Genomic DNA, 20,913 nt, shown 5'->3' with positions numbered 1-20,913 from the left:
TTTTTGACAAAAAGAATCCATTTAGTCTGCATGTTAAAATGAACATTCATATGGCGAGAAAGTTGATACAATATACAGGAAAACTTTGCTTGTTTGCCGGATATCAAATTTGCCCAAAATAATACTGCTCGAATTTTTATATCTATGTCAACCGGATGGCGACCTAGTTCCCCGTAAACCATATAGTTTGGTGTTGAGGATTTCAGATTTAAAAGTAATTTACAGAATTTTAAATGTATCTTTTCTAATACCTCATTATTACTAAAACCCCATACTTCAGACCCATACAACAATATGGGCTTGACAATTTTGTCAAAAAGATCTAGCTGACATTTTATGGAAAGCTGATACATCCTTCCCATTTTCAGGACTTCGTACATGGCTTTTAAGGCCTTATCGGATAAATGTTTTTTTGTCATATTAAAATTCCCCGTTTTAGTAAAAATAATTCCCAAATAGTTACACTGCTTTACTATCTCAATGTTAGTGTTATTGTAAGAAAATCTGAGATTTTTTGGCAAACGTCCAAAACCAAACACTAAAGCTTTGGTTTTGTCAACGTTTACTTTCAATTTCCAAACCTTACAATAAGCACGAAAGGCATTGAGTTGAGTCTGCATGTCCTGTGCTGTTTCGGCCAGTAATACCGTGTCATCTGCGTACAAAATTATAAAAAACATTAAGTATATTTCCTATTCTCTTTCCAGATCTTCTGAAATAGTTTGAAGTCCTGTGATATTTTTACTGACTAAGAAATTTTCTAAGTCATTCAAACATAATGAAAATAGGAAAGGTGATAAGTTTTCCCCTTGTCGTACACCATTATCACAAGCAAAGTATTCCGAATTACAATAATTATATGATATACGAGATTTAATATCACTGTACATATTCAATAAAACATTATACATCTTACCATTTATATTATTCAATAGCATTTTATAAAACAAACCATCTCGCCATACAGTATCAAATGCCTTCTCAAAATCTACAAAGGCACAATATAACTTCTTCTTCTTACATTTCAACAATTCAAAAAAAGAATATAAGGTAAATATATTATCTGTAGTAGAATACTTTTGACGAAAACCACTCTGGTTTTCTTGTATGATAATAAATTCATCTGAAAAATCATTTAATCTTTTATTTAGTATTCCAGTAAATAATTTTCCCAAGCAACTAACAATAGTGATTGGTCTATAGTTCTTTGGATCTTTAGAGTCGCCTTTATTTTTATATACAGGTTTAATAGTGCCAATTAGCCAACTTTGTGTAATTAAGCCTTTATCGAATATAATATTAAAAAGTTTCTCATAAATACAAATAAACTGGGTAAATGTGGATTTTATGTATTCATTTATAAACAAGTCTTCTCCACAAGCTTTGTCATTCTTCAGTTTCTTAATGCACCGAAGAATTTCATCTTGCGAAAAAGGCGAATTCATATTTTCATTTAGCTGCTCACTTTGCATGGGATCAATGTCGGGAAAACGCACAGTTTGATCATCTTCCGGTGCAGCGTTCAAGTTTTTGAAAAAATCGTGTACTTTTCCTATATCAATATCGGGTTGCTTTTTCTTCTTTCCTTTATTTAAAATTTTCCAAAATTCTTTCGGATTGTTGCCACGCAAATTTTGAATTTTGTTTGAAAGATCATTTCTAAACTTTCTGTTTTTGTTATCGAGAACCTTCTTATAAACTTTTTCGGCATTTAACATGTCTAAATGGTTTTTGCAACTTTTTTAAGACTTAAATCGTCTCTTTAATTTTCTATAATTTTGGCGCGCAAATTTACATTCCACATCAAACCATGGTTTATTTTTATTTTTATTTCCACTTTCACCTTTACTTTTATTCCGTTTTACGGAAGAGATTCAAAAGTAGCTTGCCCACACCTGACAAAAATGTTACATAAATCACCTATAAATGTATTAATTACATTTTTATTAACATCATTCAAATCAGTATTACAAAGTTTGTATTCTAATTCCACAATTTTTTCAACATCAATGAGGGCCCTCATGGGGTTTTTGATTATGTGATTACTTGGCCGTTTTTTTAATGATTATTTGATTATTAAGCCAAATATTTCATGATTATTTGATTACCTAGGACTGTATTTTTGATTAAATGATTACCAAGTTTTAAAAAAATAAAATGATCTAAAAGGTTTTTTAAATTATCTAAAATATAACTGATAACTTGGATCAACTATACCTACGATCACCTAGCGTGTAAACGCACAGCAATCTCAATTTACGGAAATTAGAAACCCGATATCGGTTTAATTTTACATTTTAATTTATTCCGGTTCCCGTTTTTGACTTGCGTTCGTTAGCGTTCTGTATGAAATAACAGTAAGGAACCAGTTATCATGTAGAAAGTTTGGTAAGAACACGAATATGACATCAAAAAAGGTATTGCACGAAGTGACGTGCGCTATCTACAAAGCAGGCCAGGATAAACCGGCTGTATGTTGGTCATTTTTCTTCAAATATGACGATGACAATGTGGAAAGTCTGTCAGAAGTTCTAGAACGGATGAACATGTGGCATTAAAGAAAGAGCAAATGAAATATTTGTGATGAACTATAAAATCAAGCTCAGCGTTAGGAGAATGGAGCCAGAGCCAGAGTTCCCAAAAGGCAGAGTGTTTGCTATTGACACAGAAAGCCAGATCACATTAATGATGCCACTTATTCAACAAAATTATGAGATTATAGGTATACAAATTTAAACGTTTTGGATAATTTTTAATATGAGGCAGGTGCAACCTAGCGCACTCCCGAAGATAGGCGTGGATGCAGACAAAGAAGAAAAAAAGAGTTTAAAAACACAAAACATTTAAACTGCAATATCCTGTATCCCCAAATTCAGTCCCCTTTTATTTAGAAAAAAAATTAGCCCCCCCCCCCCCCTCCTTTTAAAAAAATCTGGATTTGCCACTGTCTATTTATATCCATTATGTTTGCATATCAAATTGTATCAATAAACATGTAAACATGTATACAGTTGTTTCAACTGTCATTACATGTACTTAGTGTCACTGTAAATATTGTTATTAATGACCCAATTCATTAATTTTCAGTTAAAGTAGTAGAGACGGAAGTGAGATCAGTAAATCAGATATTGATGGACAAAAAATCAATGGCGAAAAGAAAATTACCAGCTGAATCGGATGATGTCAAACCAGCAAAGAAGGCAAATGTCGGAAGGCCTCCTATAAATGCAGAAAATAGAATGTTGATATTTAAAAAAAGTAAGTGAGATTGTAGGTATTTTTCTTATTTAAAAACTTATAACAATATTATAATCAATTGACGATTTCTTGAAATATATGTACTGTAAATAAAAAAAAAGCACAACATTCAGAATTTGGAGTAATGACCGGTTGGCTCAGGAATCAATAATGTGTCTGAGAAGAGTATTGTTACCTTGTTTGCTAGCAAGGTAAAGATTCAGTTCAGTATATATAAATAATACAAAACAGGCTTCATATATATTCATTTCATATACACATACACCTTATATTAATAAGCTATCGATGCAGCCGTGGCATTAAACCATCAATCAATCACTCACAGATAAATATTAAGAGCAGTTTAGCTTAACAATGACTAAATGATGAAGATAAAACCATTATTACACTTTATGGATACTATGCAAGTAGCTTTATCTTTAACAGCGTTATATCTTTAAAATGCTTTGATGTATCTCAACCTTTAATACTGATTACTGTGTATTATTTTAGAAGTAAAAGACAAGTTTCCTGATGTCGTTATCAAATCACCCACCTTAGTGTCATGTGCATGCAGTGTAGACATACATTTGCATAGATCTTTTGGTACGACTAATCTAAATAAGCGTAAGTATATATATGAAACAAGCACACTTTATTGTTAGCAAGATTTGTTATACATGTATAACTAATACCTTAATCTTACTATTATATGATATGCAATCAAATGTTAAAGCTATTTTGATTGAGTAATAATTACACCCTTTATGACAATTCAGTCTTTTGAATGGCATGAAGCACCATATTTTCCCCAATTCTTAAAAGCACTGGGATATATGTATGCTATATAAAATTAAGGACTGGCTGTTATAGTGTCTACAAGATTGTTACAGATGGACACACTACCCCCCCTCCCCTCCCCCCTTAAGGAACAAACAGCCTTTTAAAGTTAACCAACTAAGTTTTAGAGCATGTGAATTAAAAATAATATAAATATTACCTTATGTTTAACCATACTGCATTATCAAAGGTAACAATACTTCCGACAGCAATCAACTCTCTTTTAAAACAACCTTACTTACTAAAGATCACTAAAGATCTATTTCTCTGTTTTACTCAATACCCCTTATAAACATAAAGCCCGCCTCTGGGTACAGGATTAATCGCTGTGTTATATACCTAGGTCCATTGGCGGCCTTGGGCTGTTTTGTACATTTTAGTTGGGTTAATGTCGCTTTGACACATTTACTGTTACCATTCTTTATTCTATTCCCCCACATTGATATATAAACACCAGAATTGGTCATTCTGATTGCAGTAATTTGGATATTTTGTTTTAATGATTATGTCAATAACTTTAGTTGTAGTATCTGTAGACCAATATGACCTGTATACAATTTTTTTTACTTTTAGATATGAAAAGTTGTAATGCAAAGAGGGTCCAAAAGGCAGAAACTTCTGGATCAGCTGTGAAATTAAAAGAGTTTTTGTTGAAACATTCTACATCAGAAGAAAAAAAGTCCACTTCTTCTAAATTGGATGAGGTTCAAAGTGATGATTCACTTCACAGTGGGGGACTTCCCAGTGATGAGGAGCCTTCTGATATGTAAGCAAGAAAGTACTTTATCTTCATTTGTTGACATCAATTGAATATGCACGTGCTATAAGCATTTACCAGTTATATCTGTCCATTTGAATTTCATATGACAATAGTTTTGTAAATGAAACAAGTTGTGACTTCAATATATAGGGTTGTCTGTGGGTTTTTAATGATATGTGACAAACACCATACATTACAGTTTCAATGTATAAATTTGTATTCAAGAATATTGTTATACAGTGAAACCTGTCTAAACCGAACCCTGAGTAAACCGAAAATCTGTGTAAACCAAACTCCATATATAGTCCCGTTTTAAGTATCTATCATGTCTATACAAATAAAACCTGTGTAATCCGAATATCTGTCTAAACTGAATACAAATTTTTGTCCCAAAGGGATTCGGTTTAGACAGGTTTCACTGTACTTTTTTTTTTATCTCTTTTTGTGATGTGATTTTTTATTTACACATTTTTATTTACATATTGTTTTTATACAACTGCAAAAGAATGCAATTTATCTTTATGTCATGTATGTGTCTTTTTTTTTCAATTTTATCCAATATATCAGTCTTGAAAAAAAAAAACATGGCCCCCATCGCTTAAAATAAAACATAGGGGTTTATATACCTTAACTACAAAACTAACAGTTAGACCAGATCTACAAACTGATTGGTCCATGATTGTTTGCTGTCAATAGTTGTTAGACTTCATATGCATGAAATGAGTTTTGTAGAATTTTAATATAATTTTGTGGTCAACAAAGTTCTATGTTCTCACTTGCTTCAACTCTCAACTTTACTTCAGTGACTTGTTGCAGTCCGTGCTATCATGCTGTGCCCAGAAAAGCCAATTATTTTAATTATTCAACCTTTAATTTTGTAACTGATTACAAAAACCAACCAAATGTTTACCTCGTTCTAAGAGTTTGTTATTAAGTTGTTTGATTTTGTTCATTTTATTTTATTGTATTAGATGTATAATAAAAGGTGTCATGAAATATTTCTTGTTTTTTATAGTCTAATGTTGCAAGATGTATAAGACAATACATGGCTTGATGAAAGTCCCCCATGTTCTCCTGCATCATTTAGAGAATCAAGTTGCATATTAGAGAATGAGCTACATGACTTTACATCCAGTTTTGAAAGTGTTTCAAGCTTATCATCTGAGAGTGAATATGATTCAGATGGTTTGTCAACAGCAGTTTACGCAGACCAAATTTCTGACAATATTAGGTAAATTCTTGACTCAGGGATAAACTTTCAATGCTAAATGTCTTATTAGCTCACCTGACCCAAAGGGTCATGTGAGCTTTTGCTACCACTGAGCGTCTGTCATAAAATTATCACATTTTAATCTTCTCCTCTGAAACCACTGGGCCAAATTTAACCAAACTTGGTAGGGATGATCCTTGGTAGTTGGGGATTCTAGTTTGTTCATATGGTGGTCCATGGGGTCCAAAGAAAGTTTTAAAATGGGTTTCAAATGGGAAAAGCTTTAAATATCCTGAAGAAGAACCAGCAGTAGCAAGGGAGTCATACTTTGTCTGAAGCAGCAGTAGAGTTTGTACAAATGAAGGTCTAGACCTTCATTTGTACAAACTTGAAACATCATGTCCTACTGATGTTTCAGACAAATCACCACTGTCTTGCTACTGCTGGTTCTTAAGAAGAAGATTTTTAAAGCTTTTTCCCATTAAAGCCTAACTTTGAACCCCAAGTGCTCGGACCACATGGACTCCGGGACCTTCATTTGTATAAACTTGAAACATCATGTCCTACTGGTTTCAGACAAATTATGATGCCTTGCTACTGCTGGTTCTCCAGTAGAAGATTTTTAAAGCCTTTTCTCAAAAAAGCCTTTGTTAAACTTTGGACCCCATGGACACCCAGATTCTATGTACCAACATTTCAGAAAAATCTTATGACTCGTTTGGAGTTATTCCCCCTGAAATGCCAACTGAAAGACCAGGTGAGCGCTACAGGCTCCTGGGAGCCTCTTGTTTTAATATTTAATGTACACTGTTTTTGTTGATGTTTAGAATCTGACCTTTAGAGCCACCATATGGCCTTCAACAACCATCATGAATTTCATACTTTATAACAATTGCTATGTGATCCAAGATAGATCTTTGCACGAGTGGTTCTCTAACATTAAATACTTGAAAAAACATCTCGCATTCAGTACTTGAAAACACATGACAACAGATTGCATTAGCCATCATTAGATTTATCAGAAAGAAATGATCAGAAATGAAATGTATTTACCAGTTATGTCAATAATCTAACGAATTTTGATACTCATTTAAACCTATGACATAAAAGTGTGTTATGTCAAGGACATATATATACGTCCCTGGTTATGTATACAGGATCAGTCAGGTTCCCACACACATGAAAACATACCAATATAGTTCATTGTCTAGTTCAATCTAGTGATCACTAGTCAAAACTATGCCTACTTCCATGGTTTAATATTGTCCAATCACAAATAATTACACGAAGATGAATTTTTGCAAATCATAATTCAAATTGTGCCTAGGCAATGTTATTTATTGTTACCACATCCCACACCATAATAATTGTGTTTTGTTTTTATTTCAGGAGATTTGGGATAGTATATGTGAGAAACTTCAGGACGTGCTCAATTCAGGGCTTTTGCAGAAAAATCATATATTTTATGTGTACATTGATAATGTTTTGAATTTTGTGAAACAAGTAGAAGATCCTAAAAAACAATTTCATTGGGATGAAAGAATTCTTGAGTTTGTAGAAACAATTGAATATCATGGACATAAGAAGGTCTTGAATATCCTCAGAGGTCCAGGGTTTTTAGGAACAGGAAAGGGTGGTATTAAACACTTTGATTGGAAGTCATGGAATCTTCCACTTCCTAGCCATTTTGCAAGACACAAAAATGTAAGTGGATATACAACAGAAAATGGTATCCATTCTAACCTTTTAAGAAGCTTTTTGGAAATTTGTGCTCAAGAGGATTCTGTCGTAACTTCTTTACTTAACAATGGTTACACAAAAGTTATACCGGTTGCAATGCAGAAAGATGGAATGGCGTTAAAAACTGGGCTAATGGTCGACATTAGGCAAGGTGTATTGATAGGCGGAACATTGAAAATAGATAATGAATTCATTGAAAGGCACCCTAATCCCTCTCCGGAAATGCTAAAAAGTTTGTTTGTGCAAGAAGCTGAAGTTACATGTCTCACTTCCCTGGATAATAAACTGACTCTTCCTGTAGGTGTTGATTATAATTGTAAAGGAATTTCTTCTGCTGAGACTTTTGAAAAATTCAATCTCCATTGTAATCAATTGCAAATATGTTTGCAGTGCATAAAATCTGGTCACATTAACACTGAAAATGGAGTGATTGTAAGTGGTAACTGCTCATCAAAATGTGAAACTTGTTTAGAACAAAGATCCGTTTGCCAAGACTGTAAACGAAATGTCACATAGACCCTTCCCTTCGATGTTGTGACAACTGTTTAAGACAAAAAGAAAAATGTGTAAAGCTAATGGTTCTTGTGATTACTATGGACTCCGAATCAAAAAAAAAAGGTGCAGAAGAAATGTTTGAAGAAAGAAAAAAAATGGAAGCATTGATCCGAATGTCTCACTTGCATGTTGTGTACCAGATGGTGTCCATGTAGGAAAGCGTTTAGCCAGACACTTCAGTAATTGGTTTCTTCTCGTTGATGGATGCCGCATCAATCGGGTACTTCTTCGAACATTACGTGGAGACCCAAGTTTAAAAGATAAACTAAGACCACACCTGACAGTTGCAGCATGCAGAAATAGAGATAGAATGGATGTTGATGCATCTTTGGAGATATCAAGTAAACCAGTGAGAAACATTGTTTCAGGTATTAAGACAATAACTCATACAATAATACCAGAAAAATACCGGTTATATGAAGACAACAAAAAGGGGACACTGTCTTCACCCATTGCAGTCTGTATTACTGAAAATGGGATGTTACTGATAGCTGATGCAGCCAAAGGCAAACTGTTTTCTGCACGATTGCATTATCCCGTTGATGTTGTAGAAATTACAGGAAAGTTAAACCATCCTATTGGGGTTGCCTATACTAAGGAGGTTATTTATGTGTCTGATTTAACAGAGAAAGCCATATTCTTTTTAGATTTGAAAGGAAATTCTGTTTACGATCCCGACAGAATGACCATAAAGCAACTGCAAAAAGCTCTCAAAGACCAGGGGTTATGGGAAAATAAAGATAGAACCCTGAAGAAAGCAGACTTGCAACAAAAGTTACAAAAATGGATTAAAGATAATCAAGTCAGCACAGAAAGTTCAGGAAATGTAATTGGATCAGGACAAAAAGCCAAAAAACTTGAAATCATGGATCATGAAATAGATGCCCCTGCAGGACTTTGTACTATAGGAGCAGATAAATTGATTGTTTCAGACTTAAAATCAGGAAATATAAGTATGCTCACTTTGACAAGCAATGGACTTACTGTAACAGCAAATACTATACAGATAGTTTACACTTGCATACCACTCATTTACAACATGGTTTTGAAAGACAATTATGTATATTTTGCATCATCTGATGTGGCAAAAGGAGGTATTTTCAGTATCGAAAGAAACGGGGAAAAATTAGCTGAAAATGTAACGAAATTAGTCTCAAATGGATCAGATTTAAAACAAGCTTTTGGAATTGCAGTTTATCATGATGGTCTTGTTTTGACTGACATACAGGATAAGAAAATAAAACTTTTATCTGGTATGCATAGGAGTAATACCTTAACTGATTATGCAGGAGTGGGAAAAACGGGGCACAGAGATGGTGTAGAAGCTGAGTTTCAACAACCAGCAGGATTGTGCACAGAACAGGGTACAATCTTCGTGACAGACATTGCTGCAGGATCTGTGAGAATGGTCATTAATAGTTCTTCCCCTCTTGTCAAATTTCTTGAGTTTCTTAACATGTTCCACAAAGCAATTGGTGTCACTTTGCCAAATGTTAGTAATGAAGATAGTTTTGAAGACAGGATTGCTGTTTTACAGAAAGTATATGAGTTTCTCATTCAATGCAATGAACGTATTAGAGATTTTACAGGAATTAACAAAACTTTACAGGGTCCAGAGGGTGCATGTTCTGCTCAGTCAGTTTCAGACCTGAAGATGATGATAGACAGCTTACAACAAGTACTTGATCTTGTAAGGAAAGTCAAACCAACATTTGAGGAGAGATTGAATATCAAGTCTTGTCTAACATTAGTTGTTGAAAATCTCTTTGCAGAAATGAGGCAAGGAAATGACATGCCTCTTGTTCTTCAGTTTAGTCAAAGATTTCACTCTTGCACACGAGAACTTCTGAAAAGAGTAACTAAATCCAGTTTTGTTTATTTCACTGGTGAAAACTCATATTATCATCGAACAGACAACTCATATGTCTCATTTCAAGAAATACCAAGAATGGACTTGCCTGTGAAAAAGAAATTGAGTGCAGATCAAATGTCAAAATTAAGATGTTGGCGTTCAGAGTTTGGTCAGAGTGTCAGACAAAACACAGTCAGGGCTTTAACAATTAAAGATAAGCCCGGAACATTACCATTAACATGTTATGAAAAAGGTGATACAGCAGTTAAAGAGATAGATGTTGGTAATCTTGACAACTGTCTTCAAAAAGACACCAGAAAATCTAATGAATCAAGCCAGAAAATAATACTTAGTAATAAAACATTAATATATCTGAAATTGAATCAGAAATTGGTTGTTGCCAAATTGTTAGAACACTTGGTTGAACTGCAAGAAGAGGTAAAATGTATATTGTACCATCAGGCCAATCTTCTTCCTCTTCAGTTTGTTAGTGGAATGAACACCAAGGTCAAAAGTAGTGGCATATTAGGAACAATAGAGCTTGAGGATGTTGAGGTGGAAGATGATACTATTATTCTCTCAGTAGAATTGTATACATCTATTCTTCCAGCAAAAGATGCGGGTGATACTATTTCACCAGAGGAGATGGGTGAGGAAGAGGAAGAGCTTCCCAAAGAAAACCAAAGAAAGAGTAAAAGAGATAGACATTTCAGAGCAGACCCAGATTTTATTTACAACTGTTGAAGCTTTTTTGTTATTAAATATTTAACATTTAAACTGTTATTTAATGATTACAAAGATTTTAGTTTATGATTATTTGATTACTAAAGATAATCAATTTTTGATTACCAAGGCAAATATTTAATGATTATGTGATTATATTGGCAAAAAAAATGGTGATTATGTGATTACTAGGACCCCCCCCCCCCCCCCCCCCCCCCCCAATGAGGGGCCTCATCAATATTATTTTGAAAATCTTTTATCTTTTCAGAATCCCATCTATTTATTTTCTTTCCAATGTTATAATGACTATTACTATCAACATTTTCTGCATGGTCATTTACCACATTTTATTACAATAAAAAGTGACAGAAATAGGATTATGAACATCTGACAATAATTTACTTGAATCTAAAACCTCAAAGTCCTTAAATGATTTTAGAAGTCCATGACTGCTGATACAATAATCAACGACACTGGCATTACGACAAGTAAATCGCCCTATATGTTGATCCCTTCCAATTCTCTTATTTAGTATGAAAACGCCGTTACCTTTACAAAAATTCAACAGCATATTTCCATATCTATTTTTTCCTTTATCCATATTTACACGTTTAATAGGAAAAGACAGATCTTTAAGAGCATAAACGGGATTTTCGATAAAATCAGATAAATTATTATCACCATGTTCATTTTCATCTATAATTACAAAATCGTCATCACAACCTGTTCTGGCATTAAAGTCGCCTAAAAGGCATATATAATTTAAATAATTTGAAAAGCGTAAGTATTCTTGTTCCATCTGATTTATCGCTTCATCTGGTGAATACTGTAGTATATTCCGGAGGAATGTAAACAACGCCAAAAACTACGGGTTTGTCTAAATTAAAAACTTTCCCGTTTACTTGAAACCACAGAACGTATTTACAATCTGTTTCTTTAATTTCTATTATGTTCTTTAAATTTTCTGTATAACCAACTATAATACCTCCTGATCGTCTGCTAGTCACCGTTTTTCTGTTTTTCATTTTAAAGTGAAAACCAGGAAAATCAATATCGTCCGTTTTCGTCTCAACATTTAAATTATAATTATATTTTCAATCTTAATTATATTTTCAAATTCTGGATATTGCATTCTGGACTTTATGCCACAACAGTTTGAACATAAAATATTAACGTCATTAATGACATGATTACTGTTTAAGGTACTATTTACATTTGGTAAACGACCACTAGTGTCAAAGGAATATGAACTATTTAAATCTCTGTCGTATAAATCATTATTTAAAAAATCTGAATAGAAATTCGCAATGATTTCTGAAAATAAATTGTATATTTCAATTGCAGTAAAATGGTCTGTTACATTTAAATCATTACACAATTCAAAGTACGACCTTTTGTCTATGTCACATGATCGCCTACTTTCACACTGATCAACATTTTCATTAGGTTTAACCTGTGTGTTTTGATATTTAACATGTACAAGTATATTGTCATTATCAAGTATGGAATTAGCAATACAGTTTATATTTTCAGATAAACAACTATTGGAATTTTAATTTATTACATTGTCATAAAATTCAGTAGTATATTGTACTCCATGGCTATGCCAGACGCCATTGCCATTCATTGGTGGGAATGAATCTGAGCGTCTCATCCTTTTGTACGGCCTGTCCGTATCTTTTGGCGTGGTCAAAAGAGAATCGCGATAACTGTAAGGATTATCACTTCTAGGGTTATCACTTCTCATATCATCATGTTCCATGCTTTCATCAAGGATATATTATTTGCCGTCTATAAAGAGTTTATCGCGGACAAGTACAGTATGTTTACCCGAGAATTTGGCTTCCTTCTGGATAGGATATAACTTCCTACGACGATCTTCTATTTCACTCGGAAACTGTTGGTGAACACTGTAGAGTGTCTTTTTTAGCCATCTGGCATTATCCAGCACCATCTTGAGGTCATTGTGGTATAGAAAACGCACCCCGATATATGGAACGCCACAGCTGCCTTATGATAATAATAACCATATCATTAAGGGAAGAGATATATCACGAAGAAAATGTTCTATACTATAACGGCATTTGGCTATAATGCTCTGTCAACTTGCTATATCACTAAGATTCATTTATATACTATAACGGCATTTAGCTATAAAACTCTGTTAATTTGCTATATCATTAAGGTACATTTATATACTATAACGGCATTTGACTATAATACTCTGTCAATTTGCTATATCAATAAGGTACATTTATATACTATAACGGCATTTGACTATAATACTCTGTCAATTTGCTATATCACTAAGGTACATTTATATACTATAACGGCATTTCACTATAATACTCTGTCAATTTGCTATATCACTAAGGTACATTTATATACTACTAGAACAAACCCGTGATATCACGGGTCCGTGACTGAATTAAAGTATATAACTATGCGCAAGCCTTCTTTTAGTATTAGTATTGTCATCTGATAAAGTCATGCCGATTATAAGATACACAGTATTTCTCTGCTTTCAAGTCTTTCTGTTTGAACCCGTCGAACTGAAACAATAATATTAATAATTTGGAAAACAAAAGGTCCTGGAAAGGAGTATTTTTTAATCAACAGCATTGTCCTATATAAGTTATAAATAAAGTTGAATTCTTTGCTTCGCTGTTTTACGTCATGCCCACTAACAAATTGAAAACTGTACCTATACGCCTTATTTTTAGTCCAGATTTTTAGTATTCGTATTGTTATCTTAGAAAGTCTTACTGATTAAAATACTACCATCGGTAACAATTTGACAATTTAGTAGTGTCAACCCTGTGGTTATGACCCGTGTGTATAGCATATTAATCCTGAATACAACGTTTGGTGGTGCGCCTGTCAGATGCGAAACGTACAGCTAAGGTCATAGGTAACAGGTGAATATACTATTGGTATCGGTAGCGGACTCGACCCGGAACTTCTTAATTATTGGCAATATTAATTACGTGGAAAACAAAAGGGCCTGGAGTGGTGTAATTTTTAATCTACACCTTTGTACTATATTAGTTATATACAAAGTTGAATTCTGTGATTCGTCGTTTTTACGTGATGACGGCTAACAAATTGGACCTCGTAATTTTAGTATTATAGATAACGGCATTTGACTATAATACTCTGTCAATTTGCTATATCACTAAGGTACATTTATATACTTTACAGGCATTTGACTATAATACTCTGTCAATTTGCTATATCACTAAGGTACATTTATATACTATAACGGCATTTTATTATAATACTCTGTCAATTTGCTATATCACTAAGGTAAATTTATATACTATAACGGCATTTGACTATAATACTCTGTCAATTTGCTATATCACTTAGGTACATTTATATACTATAAAGGTATTTGACTATAATACTCTGTCAATTTGCTATATCACTAAGGTACATTTATATACTTTACAGGCATTTGACTATAATACTCTGTCAATTTGCTATATCACTAAGGTACATTTATATACTATAACGGCATTTTATTATAATACTCTGTCAATTTGCTATATCACTAAGGTAAATTTATATACTATAACGGCATTTGACTATAATACTCTGTCAATTTGCTATATCACTTAGGTACATTTATATACTATAAAGGTATTTGACTATAATACTCTGTCAATTTGCTATATCACTAAGATAAATGTATATACTATAAAGACACTTTGATACCACATGGAGTTAGCTTTTCTTATTATTCTGACATTTCACTTTGTTATGAAGATAATATTTCATATAATGAAGACTGGAGGGGGGGGGGCTGTTTTGTTGAAAAAAAATTGGTTGCTTATATAGGGAATCACTGAAGCATGACTGGAGCGGCCCCTCTTTAGCTCAAATGGCACCCTTACAAAAAGTTGTGAATCCGCCACTGTGTGTCCACAGAGATTCGGAGTTGAAAAGACTTAGGGCGACACAAAAGACAACGCATATAGGTTGGTACCCCTAAAAAATGAACAAACAAAAACTAAATAACATACAAGCTTAAAACAAAAAGATGCAGGCTTACATTCTTTTCGCCAAATTTTAACTATTATGAAAGCAACCTGTTTACTTAAAGCATTTGTTTGCAAATCATGTTGAAAGGTACGGCGAAAAATGTGTAATCCGTAACTTGTATCAATTTTCCCTGTACCCATGATAATTTAGCCGTATTCTTGAGTATTATTATTAACTAAAAGCTAAGAGATAGTCCAGATCGGTATATGTTTGAAATGACATTATTGTTAAAATCATAGTGATCTGTAAAATGAAGTTAACATATCAATGCTGAAAGTCGATTAAACTTTACTTTTCTATCTACATTTAACGAATTTTCCTAGCGTTTTACAAAGACATCGTCGGGCCAGAAAGGGGGTGGGGTGCACTTCAATACTCAATTGATAAGGGGTGCCGCTGGGGTTCATGTACGCTACCCTTTCCGTATAATAATGGTTTTAAACATTTGCGTATGTGAAAGTGTAACCTTTTTACATTTTGGTTGGTTTCATCTGGTGTGTTAAAAAAATGACGAAGTGTCGAAGAGGAAGTATTTGTGGATAGAAACATAGCCATGCAATTTCGACTGTGAAAAAAAAAAATACCGGGCTTTTTAAATAACAAGTAATGGGAACTTTTTTTTGTGTCATATCATATATATGTATTTCATATATAATCTACCTTTTCACATATTATTTAGCTGAAAAAATGTAACCTTAAAAATTTTCAACTGAAATGAAATTGAGATTGAAAATGGGGAATGTGTCAAAGACAACAACCCGACCATAGAGCAGACAACAGCCGAAAGCAACTATAATGGGTCTTCAATGCAGTGAGAAACTCCCGCACCCGGAGGCAATTATGATTTGATTTTTATTATTTGAAGTAGTTTTAAAAAAGAAGTGTTCAGGTGTTAATCTTTGACCGAACGATAATCCCCACACCAACATCAGACAGGAACGCTACTAACGAAATAGAAACGAACGAAAGTAACCGAAATAAACGAAACAAAATAAAAATTAATCAAATATATAATATTCTAATATGACGTGCTTCTTTCGCTTTGTAAACAACACCGTGATAAAATTCTCGATATATCTATACTTAGCGCAGACTCCCAGATGTACACAAATGGCTGTTTAAATATGCCTCCCACGTAAATCCACATGTATCGTAACCTATGTGTAAACGGTTGTGGATTTCGCTGTGTTAACAATTACAATTGGGCCGTGATATTCGAATTTTATCCTGAGCGTTAGCGAGGGATAAAATTAACGAATATCACGGCCCAGGCCATGTGTACATTTACAACAAATCTATGGCTTCCATGAATTATTTCGATTCTAATAGGACAAATACGATCATTAAAAAACTGAAGCGTTGATGGGTACAACGTGTGTGTGGCTGTTCTATTTTACCCACTGTTCGATAAATGTAAAACAAATCTAATAAACCTGCATGAATGATTTCTTAACTAACCGCTAGAAAAAAAATGTGATTACTTTTTTTACTTCTCAGTAAACCCAACATTTGCAATTTTAAATTTACATTTTTTATCGTAAGCTACCGTCAAATTCACTGTTGACATGTTGTAACCAAGGAACCGCCATGTTGACTTGCTGAAATCAGTAAATGTGCGAATAATGCAATAGAACAGAAAACAAGCAACACCTACCTCAATACTTTACTTTAATGCAATTGTATCCAAGTTTAGAAGGTAAACGCAATAGAAAAACCTTCAGCTTTGACGTTTTCATTCGTATGACGTCATGTTTTGAAATGACGTTAATTAATGCGCAAAAATCATTACTGGAATTTCGCGGAATTTTAATTTATTTTGTTTTTGTCCATTTTTCCGTTCTCTAATGTGTAAATTCTTTTTGTTATGCATCAGAATCAGAATAAATGTTCTGTAGGTTTTATTCAATTGTAATTGTTAACACAGCGAAATCCACAACCGTTTACACATAGGTTACGATACATGTGGATTTACGTGGGAGGCATATTTAAACAGTCATTTGTGTACATCTGGGAGTCTGTGCTAAGTAATTATAGATATATCGAGAATTTTATCACGGTGTTGTTTACAAAGCGAAAGAAGCACGTCGTTTAGCTTACCTGGCCCGAAACTACTGGGCCAAATTAAACCAAACTTAGCCACAATCATCATTGGAGTATTTAGTTTAAAAAAATGTGTAGCGTGACCCGGCCAACCAACCAAGATGGCCGCCATGGCTAAAAATAGAACATAGGGGTAAAATGTAGTTTTTGGCTTATAACTCTGAAACCAAAGCATTTAGAGCAATCTGACATGGGGTAAAATTGTTTATCAGGTCAGGATCTATCTGCCCTGAAATTTCAGACGAATCGGACAACCCGTCGTTGGGTTGCTGCCCTGGAATTGGCAATTTTAAGGAAATTATACTGTTTTTGGGCTATTATCTTGAATATTATTATAGATAGAGATAAACTGTAAACAGCAATAATGTTCAGCAAAGTAAGATTAACAAATTAGTCAGCATGACCGAAATGGTCAGTTGATCCCTTTAGGAGTTATTGCCCTTTATAGTCAATTTTTAACCATTTTTCGTAAATCTTAGTAATCTATTACAAAAATCTTCTCCTCTGAAACTACTGGGCCAAATTAAAACAAACTTGGTCACAATCATCTTTGGGGTATCTAAATTAAATAACATGTGGCGTGACCCGGCCAACCAACCAAAATGGCCGCCATGGCTAAAAATATAACATAGGTGTGAAATGTAAATTTTGGCTTATATCTCTGAAACCAAAGCATTTAGAGCAAATCTGACATGGGGTAAAATTGTTCATAAAGTGAAAATCTGCCCTGAAACTTTCAAATGAATCGGACAACCGGTTGTTGGGTTGCTGCCCCGAAATAAGTTAATTTGAAGGAAATTTTTGCAGATTTTGGTTATTATCTTGAATATTATTATAGAAAGAGATAAACGTAAACAGCAATAATGTTCAGCAAAGTAAGATCTACAAATAAGTCAACATAACCAAAATTATCAGTTGACCCCTTAAGGAGTGATTGCCCTTTATAGTCAATTTTGACCAATTTTTCGTAAATTTTTGTAATCTTTTACAAAAATCTTCTCCTTTGAAACTACTGGGCCAAATTTAACCAAACTTGACCACAATCATTATTGGGGTATCTTGTTTAAAATAAATGTGTGGCGTAACCAGGCCAACGAACCAAGATGGCCGCCATGGCTAAAAATAAAACATAGGGGTGAAATGTAGATTTTGGCTAATATCTCTGAAACCAAAGCATTTAGAGCAAAGATAACATGTGGGTTAAATTGTTTATCAGGTCAAGATCTATCTGCCCTGAAATTTTCAGACAAATCGGACAACCTGTTGTTGGGTTGTTGTCCCCGAATTAGTAATTTTAAGGAAATTTTGCAGATTTTGGTTATTATCTTGAATATTATTATAAATAGTGATAAACTGTAAACAGCAATGATGTTCAAAAAAATAAGATCTACAAATAAGTCAGCATGACCAAAATTGTCAATTGACCCCTTAAGGAGTTATTGCCCTTTATAGTCAATTGTTGACAGTTTTCATAAATTTTTGTTAATTTTTGTGAATTTTTAGGAAATATTTTCCACTGTAATTACTGGGCCAAGTTCATTATATAAAGATATAATTGTAGCAACAAGAATGTTCAGTAAAGAAAGATCTACAAACCCATTACCATCACCAAAACACCATTTTGTCATGAATTTATCTGTGTCCATTGTTAATATGCACATAGACCAAGGTGAGCGACACAGGCTCTTGAGAGCCTCTAGTTTAGTTTGTTTATTTTTAAGGGATACCAACCTGTAAATTAACTATGTGTAAATATCTGAGTTTGATTGTATTGTAACTTGTATATGAGGGCCTGAAGGAAGATTCGCTTATTGTAACTATCTGATATAAAGAAGTCGGAGATGTGGTGTGATTGTCAATGAGACAACTTTCTACTAGAGACCAAATAACACAGAAATTATAGGTCACCGTACGTCCTTCAACAATGAGCAAATCCCATACCGCATAGTCAGCGATAAAAACGCAGAAATGGTCAAAATGACAATGTAAAACAATGCAAACGAGAAAATCAACGGCCTAGTTGATGTATAAAAAAAGAACGAAAAATAAAGATGTAACACATCATCAAGCGACAACTACTTAGATACGGGCCCCTGACTTGGGACAGAAACATACATAAAGAATATGGCACGGTTAAACATGTTAGCGGGACCTCAACCTTCACCTTACCTTAGACAGTGGTATAACAGTACAATTCACTACAATATAAGAACGAATTGTAAAAATCAGTTGAAAAAGGCTTAACTCATTAGATGGATTGAAGAAATAGAAATACTGCAAATAAAAGTGGACGTGGCCGGGTACTTGTACATCCCAACTTAGCACAGATCTGAGAGTACTCGTAGTTACTGACAGCTAGGTCAAATTCAGTAACAACTAATAAAAAAAATTATGCATCTTAGACTAAATTGTCAATCAGTAAACATCCAACATCCAATGGATTTAGCCGGTGTAAAGACGTCATACACAGTCAGAGAAAACATAACCTTGTACAATGCCATGATACAATGATACAGGTATCGACAGATTGTAGATCCATGAATGTGTATTATGTATATAACATTATAGAAATATTTAGTTTGCTTTTAATTTACTGATAACAAAATCATTATTAATACCAATAAAAAAACAATATTTACTGATCTAATTACAGTGTTGAATTGGTAACCTTTTAGAATAAGTTTACCAGTATTCAAAGGATCGATAAGTTTACAAGAATCGTTTCTAAATTTCATAGCACGGTAAACAACATCCGTAAAAATGAGGATGTTCTATCCCGTTTGAAAAACGTTTTCTAAAGGCACAACCAAACTTCAAAACCAAATCTTGAATTATATCTGTGGAAGAAATTAGTAAAAGTTTTAAGAAATTTGTGGTTACGAAATTCCTAACTTGAGTTATCCTCTTTAAAAAAAGAATTTATTATATTATTACTGTATGTGTCGCCTTTCACGTCTTTTCAGCTCCTGATCGCTAAAGTCGATAAATTCATTCATCTTGAAAGCGATTTCCTAGGGTCCGCAAAACAATTTCCTTCACAGTCTTTTTTTTTTTTTACAATCGATGAATTTCGCGCGGAATTTTCGCCGCTATTAATTGATTTGTCTTATGGTATGATGAAATGGTCTTATGGTATGGTGAAATTGTCTTAAAGCGTAATGAAATAGTCTACTGGTATATAGATGACACCTCGTGATATAAGAATTATTAGCTTGATATTAAAATTTGTTTATAAGATAGTTTATGACATAATAGTATGAAAAAATTGTTCCATGCTATATAGCGAGATGATTGTATAGTATACAAATGTATTGTTATAACATACTGAGGTGACAAATTAGTATGAAAAAATTGCTTTATGCTATATTACAATGTCTTTATAGTTTGAAATGTATCTTTATGACGTAGCAATATCACATAATAGTTTATTAAAATATGAAAATGTAGCTCCATGTTATATAAAGATGTCTTCATAGTATGAAATATTATCTTCATAACAAAGTTAAATGACAGAATAATATGAAAAGCTAACTCCATGTTGTATCAAAATGTCTTTATGGTATATAAATTTATCTTAGTGATATAGCAAATTGACAGAGTATTATAGCCAAATGCCGTTATAGTATATAAATGTACCTTAGTGATACAGCAAATTGACAGAGTATTATAGCCAAATGCCGCCGTTATAGTATATTTTACTTTAGTGATATAGAAAATTGACAGAGTATTATAGTGAAATGCCGTTATAGTATATAAATGTACCTTAGTGATATAGCAAATTGACAGAGTATTATAGTGAAATGCCGTTATAGTATATAAATGTACCTTAGTGATATAGCAAATTGACAGAGT

At 33.3% G+C, this 20,913-nt stretch overlaps 2 protein-coding genes across 2 annotated transcripts in view; both read left to right on the top strand.

Annotated features, from left to right (window-relative positions):
* LOC139486569 (F-box only protein 40-like) overlaps window positions 1–20,913 on the top strand; it is a 169,578-nt gene that overhangs the window by 43,285 nt on the left and 105,380 nt on the right. The gene's annotated exons all lie outside the window — the stretch shown is intronic.
* On the top strand, window positions 2,566–5,310 carry LOC139486571 (uncharacterized). The gene is made up of 4 exons (XM_071271496.1): window positions 2,566–2,722; window positions 3,088–3,258; window positions 3,751–3,864; window positions 4,651–5,310. Exons 1-4 carry the CDS (start codon window positions 2,584–2,586, stop codon window positions 4,845–4,847), a joined length of 621 nt encoding a protein of 206 aa, XP_071127597.1. The 5' UTR covers window positions 2,566–2,583; the 3' UTR covers window positions 4,848–5,310.

The sequence above is a fragment of the Mytilus edulis genome, chromosome 8 (assembly GCF_963676685.1).
Source record: "Mytilus edulis chromosome 8, xbMytEdul2.2, whole genome shotgun sequence".
NCBI classification, from domain to species: domain Eukaryota; kingdom Metazoa; phylum Mollusca; class Bivalvia; order Mytilida; family Mytilidae; genus Mytilus; species Mytilus edulis.
Note: the sequence above shows the minus strand (reverse complement) of the source record. Positions and strands in the feature narration are given on the sequence as shown.

What these genes read in the sequence shown, in the direction of transcription:
- LOC139486571 (XM_071271496.1), top strand. Translation starts at nt 2,584, where the DNA reads ATGAACTATAAAATCAAGCTCAGCGTTAGGAGAATGGAGCCAGAGCCA. An exon ending in AATGTTGATATTTAAAAAAA is followed by an intron (nt 3,259 to 3,750) that starts GTAAGTGAGATT and finishes GTATTATTTTAG; the next exon opens with AAGTAAAAGACAAGTTTCCT. An exon ending in TACGACTAATCTAAATAAGC is followed by an intron (nt 3,865 to 4,650) that starts GTAAGTATATAT and finishes TTTTACTTTTAG; the next exon opens with ATATGAAAAGTTGTAATGCA.